The sequence below is a fragment of the Pelodiscus sinensis genome, chromosome 4 (assembly GCF_049634645.1).
Source record: "Pelodiscus sinensis isolate JC-2024 chromosome 4, ASM4963464v1, whole genome shotgun sequence".
Classification (NCBI taxonomy): domain Eukaryota; kingdom Metazoa; phylum Chordata; order Testudines; family Trionychidae; genus Pelodiscus; species Pelodiscus sinensis.
This window is the reverse complement of record NC_134714.1, coordinates 9,318,060-9,334,102: the sequence shown is the minus strand read 5'-3', so window position 1 is coordinate 9,334,102 and position 16,043 is coordinate 9,318,060. Positions and strand designations below refer to the sequence as shown.

General features: G+C 43.5%; 1 protein-coding gene across 6 annotated transcripts in view; it reads left to right on the top strand.

Moving 5' to 3' along the window:
* Nucleotides 1–15,528, top strand: part of DLGAP5 (DLG associated protein 5) — a 57,030-nt gene extending 41,502 nt beyond the window's left edge. For 5 of the 6 annotated variants that reach the window (XM_075926248.1, XM_075926250.1, XM_075926247.1 and 2 more), the window contains 9 exons: nucleotides 675–760; nucleotides 5,210–5,370; nucleotides 7,391–7,483; nucleotides 8,562–8,775; nucleotides 10,790–11,021; nucleotides 11,401–11,467; nucleotides 12,726–12,975; nucleotides 13,552–13,601; nucleotides 15,070–15,528. In XM_075926248.1, the coding sequence (XP_075782363.1) occupies nucleotides 675–760; nucleotides 5,210–5,370; nucleotides 7,391–7,483; nucleotides 8,562–8,775; nucleotides 10,790–11,021; nucleotides 11,401–11,467; nucleotides 12,726–12,975; nucleotides 13,552–13,601; nucleotides 15,070–15,195 (1,279 nt within the window). In that variant the 3' untranslated portion in view covers nucleotides 15,196–15,528. The remainder of the gene's footprint in view (nucleotides 1–674; nucleotides 761–5,209; nucleotides 5,371–7,390; nucleotides 7,484–8,561; nucleotides 8,776–10,789; nucleotides 11,022–11,400; nucleotides 11,468–12,725; nucleotides 12,976–13,551; nucleotides 13,602–15,069) is intronic. The other variant, XM_075926246.1, reaches the window with a different exon arrangement.
* The last annotated feature ends 515 nt before the right edge of the window (nucleotides 15,529–16,043 follow it).

The following is a 16,043-nucleotide window of genomic DNA, read 5'->3' as shown; positions in this document are numbered from 1 at the left end:
ATGCGTGAGGGCCGACCATTTTGCCTGACATTCTTTGAACCATTAAAATTAAATGCAAATTAACTATTTTATGCAACGTTTATTGCAAACGGCATACTTTTCATTTCGTCACATGGATCACAAATCTAAACAGGTGTTAAATCACTCTGCCTTTCATATCTGAAGGCCAGATGAAAAAAAAATCCAGGAAGCTGAAATATATGTCAGGAACATTGTAAAGTACATTACATATTATTGGTAATAAAGGTTGTCTGTCAACTTTTAAGTTCAAAAAATATGAACAGGAACATAACACCAAGTATACATGTTGTGTCCAAATATATTTATAACTGATTTAGACCAACTGACATTAACTGAGATTTTACAATGTATTCATCTCAATACATATGGATTCGTTGGGGGCCTTAAAAGATAGATATTGCCAAATTACCTGTGGGGCCATATTAAACGAGAACACGGGCCGCAATTGGCCCGCGGGCCGGACTTTGGACATGCCTGCTGTATACCAAACCAATCCTAGAGCAGAAAGAAGAAATGTACTATTTTCCCTCCTAATTAGAAATTGAGAGACCACCAGCAGCTACAAGAATGCTATGTGGCAGCTAAGGAGAATCAAATAACAGAGGTTGGATGTTTTTTTTGTGTGTGTTTTGTTTTTGTTTTTTTCTTTCTAGAAATGTTCTTGCTTCTGAGACTGAGAGGCTCATGTCACACTGCCTCCAATGGGATGGAAAGTTTGAACTGGACATACCAGAAGATGGTAAGAGAACAAATATGAATTGGCCATGGTATAGGTTTCATCCTAACCCTCTGATGTCTGATTACTGAGGGTGGGAGAAAAACATAACTTAGCTTGACTGTGTTGCTATATTGCTTTGGTTTGGACACAAAAAAAACTGTTTTGGGCAAAGTTTAGAGTTTATCCAGAATATTTTAAAATGTCATCATTAAAGCTCACCGAGTATCAGAGTTTCAGGCCAGATGAGATTACTGGATAATAAACACTGCCTAGCACCCACATACTTACCCAGTGGGTGCTCCACATTAGGTTGGTGTGCCACTGCTGAGCCCATTCTCTGGAGTCTTCAGAGCAGTGTCTCTGGAGCCATATATGTGTGCACCTCAAACCACTCACTCCTACTGTGCAGGCATCATGCTTGCATGAGGCTCCCCCGCCCTCAGTTCCTTCTCTACCTCCTCTGGCCAGAGACAGCTCATCAGTGTTCCCAGCCTCCTTCCAAGTTTTAGATGAATAAATCTGTTCTTCCCTGGTTTTTCCTGTAGTTAGTTTGTCAGTTACCTGTTTGTAATATTTTTTTTAAAAAAAAAGTTTTGTCTTCCAAGTTTTTTCTCCCCATGGAGAATTAGTAATAGCAAGTGTCATGCCCAGCTCCCCAGGTTTCAAGCCCTGTTCTTCTGCAAAGATTCAATCCCTATGTTGGATGGACACACTCAATGTGTCTGTCTGGGCGAAGCTCATGTCTCACAAAATTGCCCTCATTGTGCAAATTGAAAGCAAGAGCACGGCGTGACAGAGATCTATGCCTCTAGGACTTTTTACTCGAAAAGTCCAAAAGACTGGCCTCAGACCCAAGCCAGCAATCTGACAAGACCCAGGGGCAAAAGGACAAAATATCTGCAAAAAATACACCTCCACATTGCCGCTGGAGGCTTCGGCACCCAAATGATTGTCTCCAACACATACAGTGCCAAGGGTGACTCCAACACCATGTCTCAGTACCTACAACACACCTGGTGTGTCTGGCACCACCAGCATCACCATAAGAGCGGCAAATACAAAGTCCTGCTCTGAGGCCACAGACTCTTGCCTGACTGTAGTGCCTTGGCAACACCTGGCACGGATGTTCCATTGATGACATAGCAACTGCCTTCAGTGCCAAGCATGTCATGTGGCACCACTGTCATCATTTGACATGGCACCAACACATTCACATGGCCGCTCTACCGAGATGTCCCACAGCACTGCAAGTTGCATTGGTGCAGCTGACCATGGTACTGTCTATGCCGGCACACTGGATATACAATATAGAGACCTCTTAGGCTCCCCAACTTTCAATTAGCCTTTTCTCGGCACCAACATTTCTCGTGGTATCTTGGCACCAAGACCAGATGTACCACCAAAAAGGTTTTCTAGGGACTCGGATGAGAAGGTGAACATAATGTTTTCACCTATCAACTCCCCTCCCATAGATTATTTGGTGTACTCGCCAGGACTCATCCTCCACACACCAGGCACCACAACATGCCACCTTGATACAGCAACCCATGGGTACCACCTCTCATGCCCTACTGACAATGGTAGTATTGGGAGTCCCTGACAGCCTCGACTTAAACACCACCATTCACATAAACGTGTTTCTGTGCCTCAACACTCTCCTCAAGCGCAATCTCCATCACCTCAATGACAGCGTGCAATACAGTGGGACCAGTCTATCCCTCAGCAGACACATCACCTGACACTAATGAATTAAACCAGCCACTCCAATCTTCACATGATGAACCTGAACGTGTGGCTCCTTAATGGTTTTCTGCACAAAAGCTAGAGTGCTCCCAGAAGGTTCTACGCATCCTGCTTCCCAGCAGAGCACAAAGCACCCATAAACCATAACACTTCATACAGTGTTCACAGCGACACACTAACCCATCCACTTCTTCATTACCTTTAATCTTGGACTATTTGTTGCACCTTAAACAGACTAGTCTCACACTGAGCTCCATCTAGGTCCACCTCGCTGCTATAATTAACTTTCATCTCAAAACAGAGGATACCTCAATATTTGCACATCCTCTTACTAAGAGGTTCATCAAAGGCCTCCAAGCATTTTACCCAGATATGACCCCAGTAGCACAACCATGGGATCTCCACCTGGTTTTAAATACTCTCACCACATCTCCATTTGAGGTAATGGCAACATGCACCCTTTTGCATCTTTCTGTGAAAATAGCTTTTCTTGTAGCTATTACCTCTGCAGGACAGGTAGGAGAGATGGCAGCACTGATGGCAGATCCCCGGACACTACTTTTTTCAAAGACAAAGTCACCTTACAAACTCATCCCAAATTTTTGCCAAAGGTTTGACCCTCTTTCCATCTGAATCAGTTCATCCATCTGCCTACCTTCTTCCCCAAACCTCACGCTAATGCATTTGACGCAATCATGAATGCACTCGATTTACACAGGGCACTTTCCTTTTATTTACAATGTGCAAAGCTATCTAGGAAAGGACCTAAACCAGTGGTCTCCAACCTTTTTAAGCAAAAGATTACTTTTTGAATTTAAGTGCAATCCAAGAGCTACCTCAAGTATAAATTCCTTTGCCCCGCCTCCCTCCTGCCCCTTCTCCAAGGCCCCACCCCTGCTCACTCCATGCTCCCTCTCTTGTCCATCCTCACTGACTTTCATCAGGCTGGGGCAGAGGGTTGGGGTGCAGGCTTTGGTCTTGGATTAAGGATATGGAGTGTGAGAGGGGTCTGAGCTGCTTTTGGGGCAGGCAGGAGGGGATTCTAGGTGCAGGCTCTGGGAGGGTGTTTGTATGCAGGGATTATTAGGAGCTTGGGGTGCAGAAGGGGGTTCATGACTGGCGTAAGAGTTTGGGATGTGGGCTCCGACAAGAGTTTGGGATGTGGGCACTGCTTACTTCATGTGGCTCCTGGGTAGTGGTGCAGTGGGGTTAAGGCAGGCTCACCTCTGCTCTGGCCCTGTAGCACTCCTAAAAGCAGCCAGCAAACTCCTTCTCAAGTCCTGTTGTGGCCCCCCCCCCCCCCCCCCCCCCCCCCCCCCGCTCCTTCTGTGGAGATAGGATACAAAGTGGGAGAGGAGACACCCTGTCATCTCCCTCCCTGCCCTGCACAGCAAGGAGGAGGCTGGGGGGGGACAGGTCAACTCCAAGGCAAAGGGCAGGAGACGAGCAGCAGTGGGGGGAGGGGCATCTGAAGTGCTGGCCCTCGGTAGCCTCTTGGCCAAACCAGTCAGGATCACCTGTCAGAAGCTCCAAGATCTACCGGTAGATCTCGATCTACTGTTTGGTGACCCCTGACCTAAACTCTTAACATCGCTAATCACAATAAAGGCTAAGCCATCTCAGCCCAGCAATTTTCCCACTGGATTTCAGACTGTATAAGGCTTTTACTCTTTATCAAGTGTTAACCCTCCTGATAACATAAGAGCACACTTAACCAGAGCCATGTCTACCTCCGTGTCATTTCTCCGAAAGGTAATTTGCACAGCTGCTATGTGGTCATCACAACATACATTTGTGAAGTACTATGCACTTTCCCAGGGATATGTCTCTTCTCAGATTCTCTAAGGCAGTCCAGCATTCATGCCAGGATATGTCTCTTCGCAGATTCTCTAAGGCAGTCCACCACTGCATTCATGCCAGGTCCAAACAGATACTGCTTTGTAGCTACCTAATGCAGAGCACCCATGGGGACCTCTCTTAAAGAAGAGGAGGAGGTTACTCACTTGTGCAGAAACTGACATTCTTCGAGATGAGTGTCCCTGTGGATACCACCCTCCCCGCATCCCCTCTACTTCAGAATGCTGACCTCCTTGATGGGCTGTATGCTTCCAGGGTAGAGCAGCAACAGGCCGGGGGGGAGGGGGGCATGGCTCGTGCATGCAAGATTCCTACACAGTAGGAGCATTCGGCTTGAGGTGTGTGCATGCATGGCCCTAGGGACACTGCTCTGGAGATTGGTCTTGGCATTGGACATGTGGAACACCCATGGGGACACTCTCTCCTCTCTAAGAACGTCAGTTGCTGCACAGGTGAGTAACCTTCTCTTTTCAAAAATTGCCAATTCTGAGTGCGTTTGTGACTTTTACAAAGAAAAATGCATGAAAGATAGCCATGCTATAGAATAGCTTTCAAACCAAATGTAACACTTAATGTAGAGAAGCTGTTCTGTTCGGGGAATGTGAGTCTGACACCATATTCGAATCTCCTCTTTAAAGATTTGTAGAGGTTGTGCTACTTCTAAAAGCATCAGGCATGCTAAGAAGAGTTGCATGTGGTGTTGGCTGCTGTTTTGAAATGTTGCTTTGGTTCCAGTGAGTTTGAAGTCAAATTGTATAGGAAGTGAATTCTGGCACTTTACACTACCACATGTAAATAGATAAAACCACAATAATTGTAGAATGCAATGTTCTTTGATGTGTATCTTTAACTATGAACTATTACCACCAGCAAAAGATCTCATTCGGACAACACTTGGTCAAACGAGATTGCTCATAGCAGAGAGGTTTAAACAGTTTGAAGGACTGGTGGATAACTGTGAATTTAAGCGGGGTGATAAGGAGACGACTTGCACAGATCTGGATGGATTTTGGGATATGGTTAGTTTTCAGGTATGTACTTAAAACTACAACAAAACTGTCTTATGGAATAATGTGCAACTTCTTCCAATCTATTGTGTTCATTTTCTGGAGGCTGCATTTGTAGTTTTTTTCAGACCCTAATGTATTACAGTTTGTATACACAAATTCAGAAGTTGGTTTAGTAATCTAATGGTAACCTGTACTCTCAAATACAGCTGTGAATGGTCCCAAGGTAGGAGTCCTGCAGAAGCTAAACAGATTGCCCCATTTTGAGGATAGTGGGGAATGCATCTACAGGCCCCTTCCATAACTTCAGAGAGCATTAGTGAAATACGTTTGAGCCCAGGGGAAATGGGTGTTTCCTACACTGGAATTCATTAGTGCTTCTTGTGTCCTTTATTGTAACTTGGAAAATGTATTTAACTTGCAATGCCCACCCAAAGGAATGAGTTTATTTTTGTATTTTCTCAAGGGAGTGGGTAGGTCTGCTTCCTGAGAAGCCTCAGATGCTTGGTAAGAAACCTTTCATAGAATCATAGAACCATAGAGCTGAAGAGACATCAGAAGGTCTTCAAGTCCAGCCCCCTGCTCTAGGCAGGACCAATCCCAACTAAATCAACCCAGCCAGGGCTTTGTCAAGCGGAGACTTAAACTCCTCTAGGGATGGAGACTCAACCACCTCCCTAGGTAACCCATTCCAGTGCTTCACCACCTTCCTAGTGAAATAGTTTTTCCTAGTATCCAAACTGGACCTCTCCCACCACAACTTGAGACCATTGCTTCTTGTTCTGCCATCTGTCAGTACTGAGAACAGCCTCTCTCCATCCTCTTTGGAACCTCCCTTCAGGAAGTTGAAGGCTGCTATCAAATCCCCCTTCACTCTTCGCAATTGCGCTTTCACCTTCCTGATAACCCCCCAGCATTCTCGAGCTATACATTTATACCCCTCCCTGGTCATTTGTCCAAGTTTCCACTTTTTGTAAGCTTCCTTTTTGTGCTTAAGTTCACCAAGGATTTCCCCTGTAAGCCAGTCTGGTCTCCTACCATGTTTGCCTCTCTTGCTATGCGTTGGGATGATTTCTTTCTGTGCCTTTGTTGGCCAATCCAGCAACTTTGTATATGCTGAATGAATGGTGTTTGCTACTTATTCATTCAGCAAAAACTTTTATCTCGGAGGAAACATGAGGGTACTATGGAAACAAACTTAGCATAAAGGAATCCCCAGTTCAGCTCAGTTCTCCCTCTCTACTTGCACATGCTGCAAGTGAGAGCTGTGGGGAGAAGAACCGGTTCAGTCAGAGGCACGATATCTCAGAGAACTGTCCACTAGGCTCAGATCAAATGTCATAGCTACAGACTATCAGGGCACAGCACACTCCTTATCGCATCCAAAGACAAGACGAGATGGTACTGCTATAGTCCACATTTGTGTCCATAAGGGGTCAGGAGCAGGAACTGAATAGGCTAGGAGATGGAATCTAGGAAAGGAGGCAGAAGTAGAGCCAATCTTGCAACACTTCTACACTGAGAATGTTTCCTGCCTTCCTGGGAGCCTGCACTTCTGGGTGTTGGTGCTATACGAACTGTTGTACAATAACGTGTTCCACTTAGCTTTTAAGCCTAATCATTTTTAAGAAAATGTCTTTGGTGCAGCTTAATTTTTTATTCTTTATCTCGAATTCAGCATATGAAGAGCAAGTTGTAAACAGACTAATTCTAGGTGCCAGATTTACTGACGATGAGCCTACTTTTCCTTTCATTGGCTCGTCCAGTGGGAGAGAACCTGTTTTGAATAACCCCAAGCATCCTTGAATCGAGTGTGTGTATGTTAGCATTAGTCACATCAGATATGTTAACTGGGAGTCAGCAATTCATTATTCCTCCTAGAATCTGATGGTAGTTTAGTCCACTTCTTCATTGAATGTAAAGGTACCTAAATATGCAATAAATCACCTATTTTATGCTTAAAAAACATTTGATTGAAGTAAGTTATCCAACTGTAAACTTTGTTTCTCTACCATATCCTCCTACTTTTTTGCTTCTTCAACAGGTAGAAGATGTAAATAAAAAATTTGATAACTTGAGTAAACTTGAAGAGAATGGGTGGCAGCCAGTTGACATCCCAAGCAAAAGAGCCATCAAGGTATGTGTGACTCCAAAAAGGCTTCTTTAAAACATTAGAACTGTTCAGAACTTGTTACATGTCAATCAACTGGTAAAATTTTTGTAGTGTAAGGGCACTGTACCTCCTGGAGCCCTGCTAATTGAGTTTTTCCTCTTGGTAACTCCTTCCAAAAAATGATCTGCACCTTTCCTGCTCTCTGTTAACTAGCAGTAGCGACCTATAGTTTGGCCATTTTGGGTTCACCTCTCATGGAAGTGGCTTTATTATGCTAATAGGAGGGCTCTTTCCCATCAGCATAAAGTGTCTTAACCAGATGTACCGAAGTTAATGGTAAGTAGAGAGCCTGTAGTGAGGCAATGGCCCCTTATGGACGTGACAGGGAGGAACCATCACACTTGCCTACCAGGGTGCAGCCAAACTCAGGGGTGGGGTAGGAAGTACAAGGAGGAGGGCCTGCCCTGTAGCACAGTTGCAGGTGAACAGGGGAAGAAAGTGGATGTGTTCCTGAGAGCCATGCCCTTGGCAAGACCCAGGACTTGCCTAAAAGGCGAAAGGTCCCAGGTGGACACTGGAGGAAGGCTGCAGGACAGAGCCCAGTGGCAATGATGTAAAGCCAGCAGTTTGATAGGAAGTAGCTCAAATACCAGATGTCAGTCTGTTTATACTGCCAGGGTACAAGGCAGCTTCAATTTAAATTAAAAAAAAAAAAAAAGTTGGACCTTGCAGTTATGAAGAGAAACTTTACAAGTAAACTAATAGCATCCTTTTTGCTCTAGTCCATGATGTCCTGCATCTCTGTCTCCTAGCCATTAGAAATCTCTGCATCCTTCTGCTTAAAGAACATGAGGAAAAGAAACCCTGATTGCCATCAGCAGGGCGTTAGAATTCTTTTTTTTTAACTCTAGGCTTTTATTTAAAGGTTAATCTTTAATCTTGGAAGACTCCAGAACAATCCTGGAAGGTTAGCAGCCCTAAGATTTGCCACCTTTATATGGGCACTATTTACAGTGGCCAGCAGCTCCAGAGATGATCTTGCATAACTGCTTTTGTCTCTACACTTTAAGATGTCATGTAGATTCTCTTCTATAACTTTCAGAAGAAAGCTGTACCAAGTGGGATTTCTAAGCCTAAACAGGGGGCTGCTGGAAGAGTTGCTGCTCGAAACCGTATTGCTGCCATAAAAGCAGCTATGAAGGAGAAAATGAAGCAGGAAGGTGACCCTGCAGCCCAAGAGATGACACAGGATGAAGAAAAAGTGGTGTTTGATGCTGGATTTTTCAGAATTGAAAGTCCTTTGAAATCCTTTCCAGGTCAGTGAAGTTCTGTGACCTGGAACTGTTGGTGGGTTCCACTCCCTGTGCTCCAGTCTGAACTTTGGTGATTATATTTGATGCTGTTGTCTCACTTCAGCATCAGATGGAATGGTATTTCACCTCACACAAAGTTCATTACACAAGGCAACTGTTTTGCTGGTGTGAAGTTGCTAAATTGAGATGCCTGCTGAAGTAAATCAAGCAGTAATGTGACAATGATTTATATAGCTATCAACAGGGCTCGACAAATTATACAATCTACTCGCCCGGGGAGAGTAGATTGTAACCCGGAAGAGCCGGGTTCGGACGATCTGCGCATGCGCAGAACAATCTGCGCATGCGCAGATCACCGGACAGCGCGGCTGGCGAGCGGGGCTGGCCGCAGTTCGACAAGCCCTGGCTCTCTACACCTGGTAAACTACAAAGCTTTGTTGTGTTCTTGCTTTATCCACAACTAAGCAGCTGCTAGATCAGTGGTCCTCCACCTTTTTATGTCCAAGATCACTTTCTGAATTGAAGGGCAACTCAAGATTCCCCTGCCACTTTCTTGAGCATCCCCCCAACTTCTCCAGAGCTCTGCCCTGCTCACTCTATTCCCGCCTCTCTCTGTAGCTCGCTCTCCCCATCCACATTCACTTTTACCAGGCTGGAGCGGAAGGTTCTGGGCTTGAGGGGGTATGGATGCTGGCTCTGGGAGGAGTGGTCAGGGCTTGGGATGCAGGCAGTGGTATGGGGTGCAGGCTCTGGGTATGGACTCAGGGCAAGAGCTTGGGGTGCAGGGTACAGGCTCTGGGAGGTAGTTGGGACAAGGGAGCAGGAGGGTGTGGGGTGTTGGCTCTGGAACAAGGCTCAGGGCTATGGCTTGTGGTGCTTGAAGGAGTGTGTGGTGCTGGCTCTGGGATAGGAGTTGGAGGAGAGCGTGTGAGATTCTTGCTCTGGGACAGGTATAAGGCTTAAGATGCAGGAGCAGGTGTGGGATGCTGAATGTGGGAGAGTAGGGCTTGGGGTGCGGTGTGCTGGCTCTAGGAGGGGGTCAGGTTTGGTGCAGGGGACTGAGGTGCAGGAGGGACAATGGGATGCTGGCTTTAGAAGAGAGGTTAGGCAGGGGATTGGGGCTGGTTAGGCAGTGAGGCTGGGGCAGGATCCCTGCCTGTTCAGACCCAGTGCCGCTCCTGGAAGAGGCCAGTGCACCCCTGTAACTCCAGGGGTGGGGAACACATGGCTCTGCGTGCTGCCCCCCTCTGCTGACACCACCCCCGTCAGTCGTAATATATGTGTTCTGGCTCTCACTACAGCCTGAACTCTGGGATCCACTCACCTTACAGGGCCATAGAGTCTGGGCTCCAGACCAAGCCCAGAGGTCCACATTGCAGTTAACCAGTCCAAGCCCTGCAAACCCAAATCAGCTTGTGTTGTGGATGGTGGTATTGATATGTCTGCATTTTTGCACTTGGGGGTGTCAAGTTTCTGGTGGGGGGGGAGAGGGAGGCCTTGCTTCTGTGAGATGAAGCAGTTAAGACTGAATGTAAGTCCTATTAAAGCTAAGTTTTAAAAATCTCCACTGTTAATAAAACTAGAGATAAAAGTTGAAATTAGTTAATACAAAAATCTTACATAATTTGTGCTGTTTATATCTATGGTATAAACTGGTATGTACTGTAAAATTGACTAATGCTTATTTCTATTCAGTTTCCGATTCTGGTTCTGCACTAGCACAAACTGCAAGGGAATGCTGAAATTCAAGATGTTGGCTAAAATACTTTAGTGATTTTTTTTTTTTTTAAATTTAAACTACCTTATCACCTTATTTGAGTTTGTTGCCTTTGTCCATATTCTACCTGGTAGAATTGACAAATTATTCTTAACTTGATATCTGAATAAACCACTTCAGTTCAGCAACTAGAAGAAATAACAAATTAGAAAGTGTTTTTAATTAGGATCTTGGTCACTGAATTTGTCCCATCTTGCAGAAACATCTCCCATCTAACGAAACATTAAATGTGTTTTTCAGCTTTGCCTTCTAAAACACCTGGCAGATCTTCCCAACAGTTTTCTAAGCAACTGACAACTCCAAGATCAACCAGTAGAACTTTGCTTCAAAGTAATCTTGCCAGTCTCTGCAGCTCTGAGGATGCTGTTGCAAAACAGACTACACCAGGAGCCAGTGGCTTTCATACTTCACAAAATCCAAACAGGCTCCAGACTCCTACAAAAACTCTGTTTGACAGCACACTTGAACAAAGGTAGACACTGGAATACTTCATTTTAACTTCAGTTACAAGAGAAGTTACCAGTTAATTTTTAATGGGAAAATTGAGACTTCTCTCAGTACATACAGTTGTCAATATTAATGTTTACTAATCTTGCCATTAATTCTGCCTGGTTAAAATCACCAAGTCCCTCTCCTTTCACTGATGTAAAGCAAATCTTACAGCTTTGCAACTCAAATATAACTTCACTGTGCATAAGTATACATTTTTTGGTCCAGAAAATGTGGCATAGTTGAACAGTAACAATAGCCTGACCATAACTGCAGAACAAACTCTGTAATGAGGTCACGGTTGGCTATGCCAAAAGCTGAGAATGGGTAGAGAAGACTGAATGTTTGGATTTCTCTTTCAGTGACTCCCCACGTGCAGATCAATCCTCTATGACAGATGGAGAAGCAGGGAGAACTAAGACAGTTAATGTAAGTTCTGTCTTTGATTAGTGCATGTATGTAAGTGATGTATGTATATAAGAAACTTATTGTTTACCCCATAAAACAGTAGATACCATGGATTTTAAATCACAAGAATGTACTTTTCAGTTCCTCCAGAGTCTGAAAGTTCTGAGAAGTATTTGTATAGGATCATTTACTGTTGAATGATAGGCTATTGTAATCTTTGTTTCCTGTTAATATGGATCCACATAAGACAATGGCAGCCTTTTCGGTCCCAACTGAATCCAACAACTGAAAAGCCATTCTCCTACATACTGCTGAAAGTCTCTTGCATTGATTTTTTGTTGTTGTCATAATCTACTACACTCAGAAGTCTTGGGGGGTAGCCAAGTTAGTCTGTAACTTTTAAAAACTAGTAGTTCTTAGAGATTAACAAATCTTAGAGATTTGCAAATATATAGGATCATGAACTTTTGTGGGAAAAACCCACTTCCATCAGATGAGTTGGAGAATTTGCTTGCTTTTTCTTGCACCTCCAAGAATGTCTGATTGCTGTATTACCTTTTCTTGCATCTAACTTCTTCATGCACTTTCCCAACGTCACTGCAAGAGGAATTTTATGTATGAAATATTTGTTGAGCTATGAATGCTCCTCTTCTTTTCTCCGTCCTCTCTTCCTTCCCCCACCCCCATGCAGTTTCTCATAGTTTTCCTCAGGGAGATAGCCATGCCTGTTGACTTTTCAAGCTTCAGTACTTCTCAGTAGGTACTAGCTCTCAGCTTTGAGGAACCAATGTAGGAAGGGAACTGTCACTTAAAATATTCTTTGGTCATATCTGCAGTAAGTGTAAATTCACTATTTTCTTCGGGGAGTGAGAATTGCATTTTCTTCTTTAAAAGCTTATCGAAGAAGGACAAAATGGTATTTGAGAAACTAGTTTACATCTGAAATGTATCAGAGTAATGGATTTACAGATACCAGCCTTTTTGTTTCTTTTGAAGAATCTCGTGTGTAAATCTTCTAAATTCTAACAAATTATCCATAGATTAACTACCGTCCACATTTTGTCTTGACAATACACAGTAGGTGGACTGCAATCTTTTACAATCTGATGGCCTGCACTCCTTGCCCTTGTCTCACTTGGTGCTTTCTCTTCATCTCTAAAGGCGATACATTTTTCATTGAAAACAAAGCACAGAACAGGTTTCTCACTTGTTAAAAGTACTGATATACAAATCACTCTGTTGTAGTCTTACTTTATATTTTTCCTTTTCAATTCTACAGGAGACAAATGTAGCTGTCCTGGGGGTGTGCTTAAACCCAGATGAAAGGAGCAGTTCAGCTTCTGTTGATTCTCATGTGCTGGAAGATCGTGACACTAAAATTGAAATGCCAGATGAAACAGAAGAGATGGAACTATCTGGTACAGATCTTGCAGAACAAGACGTTGTCATGTACAGCCCAGAAAAAAATGCCCATCCAGAAGCTGATTTCACTCAGGCTGAAAAACCAAACACATCAGAGTATAAATCAGGTGGGTTTTTATATGGCTATTTCACATGCTTTCTGTTTTGCTGTTAACGATTTTATGGTCAAAATAAGGACTTATCGGACAATCTTAAACTTATTATTGGATGTTGTTAACATGCGAACTTATTGGTCCAGGACTATTAGTGTCTCTAAATGGGTGCAGCATCTATTTGATATTTGCACTGACATCATAAGAACAGCCATACTGGGTCAGACCAAAGGTCCATCTAGCCCAGTATCCTGTCTGCCAACAGTGACCAATGCCAGATGCCCCAGAGCGAGGGATCACAACAGGTAATCCTCAAATGATCCTTCCCATGTCACCCATTTCCAGACAAATACATCCTTGTATTATACTGGACATACAATGCGAACAAGCATATTAATCAAAAGGTTTGTTTTATTGTATAATCTTCAATTCGGTGTGGAAACCTTTTGCTATAAAAAGTTGACATAAAGCTTGAGAGACACTGAAAACAAACTGAAGTCAAAATAAATGCAGAAACTATATAGCTTTTCCAGCACTGTCAAGCAATTCAGTGTAACTTTTAAAGTATTGAAATATGGTCTTGTTTTCCAGATCTTGTGCATAGCAATTTTAACTCCAGTGATATAGCTCCTTTTGATCTGGTAAGTTCACCTTTAGTCTTACTTGACTAAAGAAATCCACTTACGTGGCAACCCCATTAAACTCAAACCTGTTTGACCTGTAGCCCTTTGTGACTCAAAACCAGTTTAGGGGGATTCAGGATAAACTAGGTCAGATTTTTGTGGAATATTTATCTGATTCCTGTCAAACTGCTTGATCCTTTACTTCAGCCGTGGCCAACTCACAGCTCATGAGCCTCATGCAGTCCTTGCCCCCCAAAAGTGCAGCTCCTGAAGCAGCTCCTGCATTCCTTCCCCCTTTCCCCGCCTTTCCCCCGCTGAACGACCCCCACCGGCTCCCGTCCCGGATTCCCTGTGCTTACCGGCTAGGAGCTGCAGGGTTTTAAAAATGGTGCCCAAGATGGCAGCCATCTTAAAGCGGCAGTCTCCTTTAAAAAATTTTTTTTTAAATGTTCTTGTTTTTTGCTAGACAATTCTGTTATGGTGGGGTTTTTTTTCCTCTCCCCTTGACAGTTCTGGTGCAGCACTTCGCATTTTTTTCCGCTGCTGTTTTGGCTCTGTTTGTTAAATGGGTTGGCCACCCCTGCTTTACTTGGTCAAAACTGCCAAATATCCAGAAAATCCAATTAATCTGAACCCTTAGTGATCTTTTCCCTCATGAAAAATTGAAGTGTAGTAGCTAACCAGGTGAAGACTTATTTCCTTCTGTTAATACCTGCTAAAAATACATCAAATGCTCCTTGCTTTCTGCCTTCATCTATCCTTTTCCTTCCATCCTTCTCACTAGAATGCTTCAGGTCCCTATACTATCCTTGCCTTTGTATCTCTAATATTTTTTAATGTAGAAGTTGTCAAGAGCCCCATGGGACTGTGCCCAAATCTATTAGAGAATTTGGATGCTCAGCTCCCTTGGCTCCTGTGAAGATCTCACCTTGCACATGGATTGCTGCTGTAACCGGTCCCCTTCTCTCCAAAACCGAGCTGATATTTCAATGCTCCATATGTGCGTGATTGCTGGCTTGTGTTTCCAAAGTGCTGGACCAAAGGGAAGGGGGGCAATGATAAGTTTGTTGGGGATGGGGGCGGTGTTGATTGGTGGCTGTTACTCTGGAAGAGTGTGCACTGTAATAGCTGTCACTGCTTCTAAGTCAAGCATTCCACCTGTTACTTAATATTTCTAGTAATTCTGTCGCTTTCAGCAGTGTCAAGGATTCTGCTAACACAATCTGTTCTATTGTGTGTATTAAAGCTTTGGTGATTAGTTCCTGTAGTCCTGAATGAGAGGATGAGACAACTCCCTTCATAAAATCCCTTTGTCAAAACACTGTCCACAACATCTTATGCCAAGCATTTGTGCGTCATACTATTCTGGCACTTAAATCATTGTGCTAATCAGTGGAGTAATATGCAGCTGTAATATGAATCAATAGTGAATTCTGTTATGTGCACTAGACAACTCGTGCCTGAACGCTTTTAATTTCCCCTACAGCCAAACTTGAACTGCAGCCTCCCCTTCACACCAGTCAGGAGTGGAGCACAGAAGTTTGCAGAAGCTGAAATATGCAATGATCTAATTGCATTTTCTCCCTTGTCTCCCCCTTCTGTGGAAAAATGAAGACTGACTTTGAATTCAGAATGTAAATTATGCTAATTGACTACATAGAGGGACATTTCAAGTACCAGGAAATTACCCTGGAGAACAACTATGTACTGAGTAAATGTATTAACCTGGTATTTAAATAGCTACTTATTAAAAATGTTTTGTAATGTTTTTTTTGAAGAGGGTGAAGTTGCAAATGGATAAATGCTGTGCAGTAATCTGGGAAGGGTGAGCAATAGGTCTGCTGTATCTATAGTGATTTGCATAGTGTGACTTTCTAGGGATAATGTCATGTCCAAGTTTCACATGTCCTGTCCACTTCGAGATATAAACTTTTTTTATTCAGTTTATTTTCTCCCTAGTTTTCTTCCTTACCTCAAAAATTAGTAATGTAATTAAAATATTATAGTTAGTCTTAGAAACAAAAAGGGGGAATGGATGCAAGATTACCACTACTGTTCCTTCCCACTTTGGGTGGTCAGTTGTGTTCTCCCTCCCCTCCTCATGCAAGCGATGCCCCAAGTCACTCAAACCTAGAGAGGGAAGGAGAATCAGCTTGTGTTTTCTGTGGCGTAAGTATCTTCTCACTTCTGTGAGCTGTGCTGTTGCTCCCAGTTGAACATATCTTACTAGGATGCAAGTGCCCCCTGAGGGTTCATACTTGTTCGCTACACACCAGCTATGCTGCCAGAGCAGACACAGATCACTTGCCCATGCTGCTGTTTTGCATCTCTTCAAAAGATTTCCTTTCCTGGAAAATTATTTCCATTTAAAGCAATTCATGTTTAAGGTTCAACTAGCTCATAGTATGGACTAGTGGAAAGGACCTAGGCCTTTGATGTCATAAGTGGGGGAATTAAGTT